Raw genomic sequence first — 12,424 nt, 5'->3', positions numbered from 1 at the left:
TTATGCGATTTTTTTATAGTACAGAAGTAAGCTTTCAATTTCAAGGTAGCTTGTTTAGACTAGGAAACTGATATGAAACTGATCAGCCTAAAAGGAATTTATATGTATAAATATAATTTCCCTGTATATTATACACTGATGTATGATTAAAATCTTTTACAAAGTAAAATACTTCAAAGAAATTAAAAGCTCATCAGTTTTTAGATTGCCCCTTTTCATTTATAAGTGGCATAAAAATATCACTACTACTTTTTACATGAATTTAAGATGGAAATATTTTCAAGAGAATGAGACACCACAATGAAGGCTTCATGAATAATTTATTCCATTTGAAGTTTTTTTTGTTTTTGTTTTTTTTTAAAAAGTATAAACCTTTTCATTTCCTCAATCACAATTTGTACAACTCAGTGTTATGGCATTCGGCAGCAATAGTGTTTGTTCCTTATTCTTTTTTTATCACGTTAAAAAAAAAAAAAAGCAATTGGACCATATTAAATGTCACTGCTAAACAACTTTAAAACGCCCCTTCGTAAAGTGACCAAGCTATTTTGAGAGAGTTGATGCTGACATGTCCAGTAATGACATTACAATTTATAGTTTAAACTCAGTAACTTTAAGGTCCACAAATCCAGTTTACTCTGAAAACTAAAGCTATTTTAAAACTTCATGAATACATCAACCTGAGGAGTATTTTAGGTCCCAAATCCAGTTTTAAATTAATACTCCACAAAAAAGAAAACATATATATATAAATTTAAACCACAGTTCTGGGCCCATTAAAACATCAAGAAAAACTGAATGGTTAAGATTTTCTAGCAGACTTTTTTGAGGGGTGCAGGGAAGCAAAAGAATTTTATGTCAAAAACATTTTTCCTTAATTTAGACAAACTAAAGTCTTAAGAGGAAACCCAGACCAAAACATCACTCATGCAACGTTAAATGTATTAATAGACTGATATGTGATGCCACAGTGGATGAGCAGCAAATTATATGATGCGACAGCATTTAAAACCTTCGTTTTAATGTCTTCAATTTGAACATTTTAAATAACGCAACATAGTATTTTGATATTACAGTATTAACATAGTGCTTGATTAAAGATCTGCAAATCTTTGTAGTAACACATTAAGTTAAAAAATTACCTCAGAAGGTAAATATGAAGACGAAAGGAGAATATTTTAATACAGTAATCTGTGTCATACTGACAATTGAGTACGAATACAGCTGAGGATAGTTGACTAAGTAGTAAGAGCTTAATTTTTAGTGGTTTAAGAAAAGTTAGAAAGATTTAAAAATTACAGCTACTTTTAAAATTTAAGGATTACATATAAGTACACTTGGTGGCCTTCTGGCCAAACAATAAGGTGTACAGAAATTTATTCATACAGTGTTAATTCACAGTCCTGATAACTGAATGGCTTGCATAAGAAAGGTATGGCTAGATGTTTCTCACTGGCTGGAAGCAGACATTATATAACTAATCCTTTAAAATGCCAAAATACTCAACTCCCACCCTGCTTTGTAATGGATAACTGCACAAAAAACAGACATTAGCACTGTAACAAAGAAGTCATGGTGTTGGTGATCAACTGGTATAAAGTATATTACTTTGCTTACCTATTTAAACAAAACTTGTCTGTAACTACATTAGTAAGTCAGATCCATCATCCTGCACGAAGGGCTTAATATTTTTTTTTTTTTCTGAAACAAGTTTCCTGACCTTTTCGAATGGCTATTTAATAACTTTCCATTTGAGTGTAAATTTATGTATGAAGGGAAGAAAAAAATCTTATCAGTAAATCTTATATATTTGGGAACTATTCCTTGATTCCCAGATAAAAAGGAATCATGTAACGGGTTCCTTTCTTATGGCTCCATATAAAAGAAACTGTCAGGGAATAATTTTTTAAAAATATGTTTTCAAACTGAGGTGTGGTTACTATAGATTAGTGATTTTAAACAACTGAGAGTATATTTTTTAAAGAGTCACTACTGAGATAATAAAATATATAAAAAAGAATACCATTTTAATACAAATTTCAAATAAGCATCTTTCCCCTCAAATCTTAGACAAGTATTTTTTTAAGTACAGAACAAAACATGCCAACATAATCTGTAGTGTGTTAGCATAATTTAAGAACAAATGCACAGATGTGACCTTTAAATTTTCATTTCAAAATAGGCTGACCACTGGGATTGCATTATAATTTTGAACAAATGATTGAAAACCTTTGTTACCAATTGTGTTTTCTCTATAGGAAAAACAAGACTTGCTAATGTTTTAATGTACACAATTTGAAGAAGTTATATTTTTCATAAGAAAGTGATATTTAAGCTAAGCATATAGTATTTACAAAACAAGTTTCAGTTTAAAAAAAAAATAACAAAACATACCAAATTACAGTTTTGTAAATACAATCCATTTTGTCCTTGTAGAGAATTAGTGAACATACAAATTCAGAATTTAGCTAGACTGCTTCCAAGAAAGACAGGTAGACTTGGCGACTGTGAATTCAAGTCAGCTACACAGGTAGGAGGCTAACTTGGACTCTCTTGTGAGCAGCACTGTAGAAAGGATTTTTTTTAAGGGGATAAAGGCTGCATAAAAGCAGTTATCTTGGCATGTGCAAACAAGAAAAGGGAAAGCTGTATTGAAGGAAGGGGTGAATTAAAGTCCCTAAAATTCAAGTCCCTTCTTTAGGGAGGTGAGAACCTCCTTGGCATATGCCCTGCCTTTTCTGAGCTGTGTTATAGAAAAGTACAGACTCTGGTGTTTGGGACTGCCATCTCCAAACCAAGAAAATTAAATAAATAAAAAAGGCAAAAGGAAACAGGCTAAGTTTAGAAAATGGTTCTTTAACTAGTGGAATAGTCTGAATACCAGAATTCACTGAGATCTATTTACACCACAGTTTGATTGCACACACACACCCATACAAATGCATACTCTCACACACATTCCCAATCTTTAATTAAAAAAAAAAAGTCAAACAATCAAGAGTGACTGCTCTTAAAATAATTTGTAAAATGCCTAGAGCTGGGCTAAATTTCAACCTATAGCAGATCCTGAAGATAATTTTCATAATTAATAATACTCCCATGCCTAGATGTGCCACTGTTAAACAAAAAATTTTAAGCATGTAACATTAAACACCAAAATTAGTTTAAGCATTCAGTAGCAAATGTTTTTCTTGTAAAACTAAGTTTCTTTCACTGGAAATGGCCTGAAATATTAGTCATAGCCCTAAACCATAGTACAAAATATAACTGAAGAATTCTCATTTTTATTCTAAGTTAAACCACCTAACAATATCACTTGTATATTGCCATCATGTTATTCTGTAAAGGTGTGATCGATATAAAATGTTGTAAGACCCGGTACCTTTTCAATTTATAAACACAGTGAACTTCATTACTGTACATGTACTCTGCAACTACAGCTTAGCTGTAAATCCTCCACACACAATGGTATGGACATTATTTCCCCTCTATCCCCATTAAACTGTACATCAAGACAATACAAATTTACTGTCCCACCCACCCCCTTACAAAAAAATAATACTCTAAAAGCAACCCTACTGCAACTTTTTAATTAAGACGATTACATATATTTTAGACCAATTGCTTTAAAGCAAGAAGGCAGTATAAACCTTCTAGGAAAATTTTTATAAAAGAGGTTAAGAAATATAAGACAATTTATACATTTAAAAACTTACAATAAATAAGAGATGCAGGCATTTTTGAATACTAGATACTATAATCCAATACAAGAACATCTTGATGTTCTGAAGCCATATGTTGATATTCATTGTTCCTCATGTTTCCTTCTCCATGCTTTTAATATTCATTTAACATGACTGGGTACTATGGCTCATTACTTTTCACAAATACTGTGACTGGAAAAAAAAAGGTTAATTTTGCTACGAAAATGTTATAATACGTTGTGTATGATCAGTCATCATCCTAAAGAGTTCAGTATAGTCAATGAAAAATAACAGGGTTATCGCCCCTTCCCACAAGTCAAAACAATATTTGTTGAAGTAATAAGAATTAGACCCCATCACAAATGACTTTCACTGAGAAGATAACTGTAACTTAATCTTGCAGCGAAATCTTTTTCCTTGTTCTTTTCTTGCACAGTTCCATCAAATGAAGATCACAGCATATTCATGATAAAGTTATATAACTGATTCAGCACCACAAAATGAATTGGGAGACATGAGCGTCTGTCCTGGATTGCAGGGTCACAGGTTAGCCAGGAGAGTGCATTGTACTGTTCCAAAACAAACCTGAAAAGCAAGTAAACTAAGTAAGTCATGTATGTACCTGCACTGTAAATTTTTGAAGCAAATTAGAAGATGGCATATAAGATTAAAAGTCACACAAACAAAAAGTTAAAGTATGAAATGAAATAGAGGGTCTTAGGGAGGTTAAAGAAAACTGATTTTCATTAAAATTGTTCTCAGAGGTAGATAACATGTATTAGAAAGGAAAGCACTCATTCTGAATGATAAATAATTCAACTAGGGGTCCAAAGGTAACACAACTGTAAACTACTGCCCAAAATGAGAAAAATATGAAAGGATCAACATGATATTCTTCCCAAGCTTAATGGTAACAAGAATTGTACCTGAGGACATCTGAAGTCTGATTTGAGTCCAGTGGGTGGGAGTGTTTACTGTGAAGCAGCTCGTCAGATTGCACTGAAGGCACGTGGAGGTGCAAAGAGGCCTAGAAAGTAACAGATAATCGGTCAGCCAAATGGAAAAAATCTATTGGCTTTACCTTATTTTCCCAAGGTCTCTTCCTTGATGAAATATATTTTAGACTTATGTAATGAATGGGAGCCACTATAAACATGGCTATTCTTCTTGTTTAATTCATTATATAATTTTTAAGTGCATAACAAAATTTTTTCAGTTTCACTGCTTTTGAGGCCACATAATAATCCTATAAAAAGGATTTCTAATTATTTTCTACCTGCCTAGATGTGTAAAGTAAACATTTAAGAAAGCACAAAACTGATAAACCTGAGTACAGTCTCTATGTAACATAGACTATGTAAATTAACCTAGGTCTAGCGCTGAAAAAAGTACTGTGTTAAGTAGCTACAGTGTGTGTGTGACTCCTTGCGACCCTGCAGACCACAGCCCGCCAGGCTCCTCCGTCCACAGCAAATTTTCCAGGCAAGAATACTAGAGTGGATTGCCATGGCCTCCTTCAGGGGATCGTCCCAATTCAAGGAACGAACTCACATCTCTTATGTCTCCTGCACTGGCAGGTGGGTTCTTTACAACTAGAGCCACCTGGGAAGCCTGAAAAAAGTACCAGGAGTAAGCATATGCAAATGTTTTACCTATAAAGCTATAAATCTTAAGCAGAGCTACTTTCAGTGGCTGGATGAAGCACAAGCAGGAAATCAAGAATGCCAGGAGAAATATCAATAACCTCAGATATGCAGATGACACCACCCTTATGGGAGAAAGCAAAAAGGAACTGAAGAACCTCTTGATTAAACTAAAAGAGAAGAGTCAAAAAGTTGGCTTAAAACTCAACACTCAAAAAATGAAGTTCATGGCATCCCGTCCCATCACCTCATGGCAAATAGACAGGGAAGCAATGGAAACAATGACAGACTTTACTTTCTTGGGCTCCAAAATCACTGTAGATGGTGACTGCAACCATGAAATTAAGACACTTGGTCCTTGGAAGAAAAGTTATGACCAACCTACACAGCATATTAAAAAGCAGAGACATTACTTTGCTAACAAAGGTCCATCTAATCAAAGCTATGGTTTTTCTAGTAGTCATGTATGGATGTGAGAGTTGGACCATAAAGAAAGCTGAGCGCTGAATAACTGATGCTTTTGAACTGTGGTGTTGGAGAAGACCCTTGAGAGTCCCTTGGACTGCAAGGAGATCAAGCCAGTCCATCCTAAAGGAAATCAGTCCTGAATATTCATTGTAAGGACTGATGCTGAAGCAGAAGCTCCAGTACTTTGGCCAACTGATGTGAAGAACTGACTCACTGGAAAAGACTTTGAGGCTGGGAAAGATTAAAGGCATAGGAGAAGACGACGACAGAGGATGAGATGGTTGGATGGCATCTCCCAACTCGATGGACGTGAGTTTGAGCAAGCTCCGGGAGTTGGTGATGGACAGGAGGCCTGGCGTGCTGCAGTCCACGGGGTCGCAAAGAGTCGGACAAGATTGAGCGACTGAACTGACTGACTGACTGAGCACCTTAGGTAATACAGTGCACAGAAGCATTCTTTTGCCCATTCAATTTCATAGTGGAGGCTTAGGAACAACTCATACACTCACTTAGGTATGGCAATGAAGAGTAAAAGAAAGGAATATGGTATTCTTCTGTGTACGCCTATAAAAGGTACTATTTCATATTGAGATGCGCTCTCCTCTACAATTGCAATAATATGTATAAAATTTTGTGTTGTGTATTTAGAAATATAACCAAAAATATGTTTCAACTGCCCACGGGCCCTTGATTTACAAGTTATAAGCAAAAGTCTCTCATATGGCAGATTACAACAAATAAATGAATGTAATTAGTAGTAGTGCTCTAATTTCAATGATAAAAAGTTTTTTTAATCATCTAGGTAACAACCTTTTTTTCCCAAGACAAGAGAAACATACCAAATGATTTTATTGCCTATGGTATAGAAATAAAATGGAATGTATGAAAAAAAAGGGTGAACAAAATTATGGTAAGTTATGCCTTACCTGGTAATTCAGACCAGAAGTCCTAATCTTGTTACACTGTATCTGAGGGTGAATGCCCACTTTACACTATCCTCTCTGCAAATAAATATTGAGTAGAAAAGAATCTGGATAGTCCCTTGGACTTCTTATAGTGGTGTTTCTTAAAAACATGTTCTGTGAAACACTATTATTTGCTGCTGTTTTTCAGAGCTTTTAATGTGTATGGTAATAACAAAAGAGAGAGCAGAAAGCACACGGAGCACTTCCTACAGGAGCAAAGAACCCTTTGTTTTGTAGAAACTCCAAGGATTACTACAGAAGTGCAGAAATCCCCCTGGGAATACGTTCTTGTAATGAGACACAAGACTACTACACATATACTGGAAGGGGCAGAAAAGTCTTATGCTAAAACTATTACCTTGGCCAACACTCTCTAAATATATTATCTCACTAACAGTCAATTCAGATCAACAGCTCTTGTATTCTTCATGAATGTGCTACAGAAATTCACTGTTTAATCAAAATGTCACTAACTCAATGATACGTAAGCCAAGGGAATCAGATTTAATAGTAACAGGCTTAAAAGACAGCAACAAGCTTATTGGTTCAAGTACCCACTAAATATAATCCTAAAAAATTAAAGTATATACTATTCAACTTTTACCCTACAAATAAATATCAGTTGGCAAGCAGTTAAGTTAGCATAATTTATGGAATAAACCAGTCAACTTCTGATGGGTTTATATAAGAATAAGTGAAATCAGATCTACATTTGTTATTTTGGAAAAGTAGTAGTAGCAGCAGGAACAAACTCTAGATAGAGCTTTCACATTTCATTTTACCATTTTATGATTTATCTCCACACCTTGTTCTATCACTTGATAATTAACTTGTTTTGATAAAATAAGTCACTATGGGTCTAAGAATACCATTACTTGAAAACCACTGAATAGTTTTAACACAGGAATTTACACAAAGCTAGCAAGCTTTTTTAAGGAGGTAGGGAAGTGCACCTAAATAGTAAACATTTTTACAAAGATTATGACTCCTTTAGTTCTCAAAATAATGATGCATAATAGGAGTATACTATGATATAATTCAAAGAATAACATTACATAATCATTAGAAGATCCAGATTTTAATCAAGTCTACTACTAATTTATGACTGTGGACAAACAATTTTTTCTGAACTTTTAATATGCTCACTGAGAAAATGAAAAGGTTAGATTAAAGGTATTTTAATATAAGGTTTCTTCTAGCTCTAAACTCTAAATGTGCAGCTAAAAATAATTAAGAGCAAGGGTCTCAGATAGTCCATTTAAAGTTATTTAAAAGTTTAAACTTAATATAAATTTAAGAATTAGAGTTGTTTCATAATTATTCTCTTTGTTATTTTATCTACAGAGTTATATATGACAATGCATTTAAGACCTCAGACAAAAGCTAAAGACTTCAAAACATCACTTCCATACTTCTTAGGACTTAAGTGGTCAATCAGCATCACTCAGGAACTGGCCGAAAAAAAAATAAGAGCAATACCTTAAGAAAAAGGGGACACTGATATTGTGCTTGAGGACATGCTGACCAGAACCAGTCAGGTAAGGGACCCGCTTTGGCAGTTGATACAAAGTAACCAAGGGCCAATGGTTGCTGAAGAATATTAGTTACTTCATCATGAGATTCTGTTGAAAGTAGTCGATCAGTACCTTGACCCTTAAAAAGACAAAATTAAAAATGTGTTAATCCATTTACTATAATAGCTATAAATACAGAATGGTTTTTTATTATCAGTCTCATCTAATTACTTCAATTTAAAAAATACTGAAGGATATTTTAAAAAGTCAATTTGCTATGTATCATAATTAGTAATAGCATTAAATAAATGAATTTTAAGAGTTTTAAGAAAATATACTATTTTAACAAGTTTGTATTATTATGTCAAGCCCATGTTCAGTGTGTGAGTGTGTGTATAAATCTTTGTAGCTGACTCAAAAGTACAAAACATTCAATGAACTTTCTAACTTATTTCCTAATACCCTCTCAACTAATTCATGATGGTATCCTGACCCAAAAGGTGGACTGAATTTATCTTTGCTCATGTAGCACTATCTATAAAATGCAATTAAGAGATTTGGAAGGCATTATAGCAATGCTCATATCCTTTAGACTAGTTAACACATTCTTTGCTATTTATTTTAAGGAAATAGATAAAAAGAAAACTGATATATCAACAGGAAACATTCACTGCAATTATTACCTACAACAGAAAAAAAATAAAAGATTTAAGTGTCTAATATTTGCAGAATGATGTAACAAACTAGATAGTATTGCTGACTCAATGGACATAAATTTGAACAAACTCAGGAGATAGTGAAGGACACAGGAGCCTGGCATGCTGCAGTCCATGGGGTTGCAAAGAATTGGACATGACTTAGGAACTGAACAGCAATGAAAACAAACTATGGTAAAGGAACAGTGTAATTAAAAAGCTGCTAAGGGAATTCCCTGATGGTCCAGTGGCTAGGACTCAACGCTTTCTCTGCTAAGGATGCAGTTTCAGTCCTGATCTGGGAACTAAAATCCCACAAAATTGGTTCTATTAAAGTGGTATGATTATTGGTGCTTTTCCTTATTTGTTTCTTTTTTTCCATCATTTCATTTCTTTCCAGTTAAAAAAGAAAAACGAAAGGATGCAAAGTAAGGTCAAATGAAGATCCTTCTTTAAACATTATGTAAACATATGCATATTACAATAATCAAATAACCACTACATATAATTTCATTCAAATAATGATGTTATTCAAATGAAGCTCAAATAGTTTTGAGTTCAAACAGAAGGACAAGACAGAATGTTTCTGTAAGTGGTAAAAATAAAAAGGGTGGTGTTTTTTCTATTTTTATGGGAAAATCACTATTTCCTTTATGTTCCTTGTCCACAGCTCTGAGATGAATGGCAGCTCTTAGAGTCATATCCTGTTTCTCAGATAATCTAATCCTATTTCTACATAGAAGCTATTGTGAAGTGGCAGGAAAACTAAAAGAAGGATTAATGCCAAGTAGTCTAGAAAATACAAAGTCAGAGAAAGCAGAACCTTAGAGACCCTCTTAATAATGTACAACTCTCTGTGGTAGAAGTACATGAATGGACTGTTTTAATTTTCTTGCTTATTTTCAAGGGAAAAAAGTGTTCTCTCTCATTGATATAATCCATTACTAAGTTAATGAATGACATTTAGATAAACGGGACTTTTATAACAGGGTTACCTTGCCAGCATCACCGCCATGGGGGTAATGAGATCCTGGAGAATGAACAGGAGAACCCGTTGGAGATGCAGGAAGGATATTAATGATATCAGGGTCAAGATCATCTCCTGTGTCTAATAAATCAAAGATACCCATTCCATCTGCTCCATCTATGAAGAAGAAGAAAAAATTAAATACTCCCTTTTTCATATCCCACGGTCATTTACAAGAAAGGGTTAAAACAATGGATCTTAACCAAAATGAGTTAATTTAATCAACATTTATTGAATGTCTACCATGTGCCAAATATTGTGATAAGAGCCAAATAATCAACTATGCATAAATAAACATGAGACTGCTTTGAATAATGGTCCCTCCCCAAAATGCCCACATCCTAATTCCAGAAACCTGTGAATATGTTACAATGAAGAACTGCAGATGTGATCAAACTACAGGTCTTAAGATGGGGAGATTTTTCTGGATTATCCAAGTGGGTCCAATGTAACCAAACAGGTCCTAATAAGAGGGTTAAAGTACGCTTAGAGTCACTAAAGATGTGACTGTATTAACTTGCTGGCAGTGAAAATGAAAAAAGGGACCATGAGCAAGAGATGTACATGGTCTCTGCTGCTGCTGCTGCTGCTGCTACTAAGTCGCTTCAGTCGTGTCCGACTCTGTGCGATCCCATAGACGGCAGCCCACCAGGCTCCGCCATCCCTGGGATTCTCCAGGCAAGAACATTGGAGTGGGTTGCCATTTCCTTCTCCAATGCATGAAAGTAAAAAGTGAAAGCGAAGTCACTGAGTTGTGTCCAACTCTCAGTGACCCCATGGACTGCAGCCCACCAGGCTCCTCCGTCCATGGGATTTTCTAGGCAAGAGTACTGGAGTGGGGTGCCATTGCCTTCTCTGGTACATGGTCTCTAGAAGTTGTCAAAGACAAGGAAACAGATTCTCCCTTAGAGCCTCTAGAAAGAACCAACCCTGTAGATACCTTGACTTTATATTTATAGCCCAGTAAGAATAATTTTGGACTTCTGACTTCCAGAACTGTAGGAAAAGAAATGTGTGTTGTTTTAGGCCAATAAGAAGGTGGTAACTTGTTACAAATAGCAACAGGAAACTAACACAAATGCTGGGAATGAAAATGTATTTAAAATGAGACTAGTCAGAACAAATTCCTTAATTCTTTATTATTAAAATATTCAAGTTACTGTATACACATTAAAAGAGGAGAATAATTATTACCCATACTTTTGACTTTAGAGATGTGCCATTTTCTAAGGTAACTCAGAGCAACAATGGAATATCACTTATTTTCTCTTGTACTAAAATGCAATCTATACAAGTACATCTAGAAAAGTTATAAATTATTATATTAGTTTGGTAAATCAAAACAGAAAAGAATATAAAATGACCTGCAAAGTTTACATACAGGTAACTCAACAGTATGTACATAAACTGTACAAATATTTTACAACCAATGTTGCCTTTTAATGAAGGTAAACATCAGGGACTTCCCTGGTGGTCCAGTGACTAAGACTGAACTCCCAATGCAGGGAGTCTGAGACTGATTCCTAGGAAACTAGATCCCACATGCCACAACTAAGAGTCCGTATGCCATAAGCAAGACTCAGTATAGCCAAAGTAATTAATCAACTCAAAAAATAAGTAAACATTTATGGGATAATTCACAGCATTAGTTCTGATATCAATAAAGCAGAAGAATGGTATTAGTCTCCTGTAGCAGTTTAACAAATTTCCACAAACTTGTTTAAACAGTGAACATTATTTTCTTCCAGTTCTGGAGGTCAGAAGTCTAAAATCAGTTTTACTGGGTTGAAATCAAAATGCTAGTCATTAGGCCAGAAATCTAGGTACAGGCAGGGGTATGCTTTCCCTCAAGGCTCCAGGGGAAAAATCTGTTTCCTTCTTTCCCAGCATCTATTCCTATTTTCCTTGGCTCATGCTCTTTCCTCCATCTTCAAAGTCAGCAGCAGTCACTTCTCTCTGACTCTGCTTTCCTCTGTTCCCACTACCCAGTCCTCTCCTCTTCTGTGTACAGTCAAATTTCTCTTTGTCTCCCTCTTCTATGAATATGTAAGACTGTGTTTTGGGCCCACCTGCATAAGCCAGAGTAATCTCTCCATCTTAGATCTTTACTCAGATCTGCAAATGCATGCACATAACATTAACAGTCACAGGTTTCAGGAACATACACAGGACACAGATGTTTTGGGAGGCATTATCCAGTCTATAATCAGTCAGAATCACCCAGATTTATTTCATATTTGCAAACCTCTAGAGAACAATTTGACTTCCCTGGTGGCTCAGATGGTAAAGCGTCTGCCTACAATGCAGGAGACCCAGGTTCAATTCCTGGGTCGGGAAGATCCCCTGGAGAAGGAAATGACAACCCATTCCAGTACTCTTGCCTGGAGAATCCCATGGATGGAGGAGCC

The 12,424-nt window shown here is 35.0% G+C and overlaps 1 protein-coding gene and 1 non-coding gene across 2 annotated transcripts in view; one reads left to right on the top strand and one right to left on the bottom strand.

Moving 5' to 3' along the window:
• Positions 1–3,625: 3,625 nt before the first annotated feature.
• MED13 (mediator complex subunit 13) overlaps positions 3,626–12,424 on the bottom strand; it is a 94,863-nt gene continuing 86,064 nt past the window's right edge. The window contains exons 27-30 of the mRNA XM_052657509.1: positions 9,985–10,133; positions 8,260–8,433; positions 4,631–4,731; positions 3,626–4,289 (exon numbers count right to left, since the gene is read on the bottom strand). Of these exons, the coding sequence (XP_052513469.1) occupies positions 4,157–4,289; positions 4,631–4,731; positions 8,260–8,433; positions 9,985–10,133 (557 nt within the window). The 3' untranslated portion in view covers positions 3,626–4,156. The remainder of the gene's footprint in view (positions 4,290–4,630; positions 4,732–8,259; positions 8,434–9,984; positions 10,134–12,424) is intronic.
• Positions 12,282–12,353, top strand: TRNAC-ACA (transfer RNA cysteine (anticodon ACA)). The gene has a single exon. It is a non-coding gene; the product is annotated as a tRNA-Cys (tRNA).

This window comes from Budorcas taxicolor, chromosome 19, assembly GCF_023091745.1.
Source record: "Budorcas taxicolor isolate Tak-1 chromosome 19, Takin1.1, whole genome shotgun sequence".
NCBI lineage: Eukaryota > Metazoa > Chordata > Mammalia > Artiodactyla > Bovidae > Budorcas > Budorcas taxicolor.
This window is presented reverse-complemented; position numbering and strand designations above follow the sequence as displayed.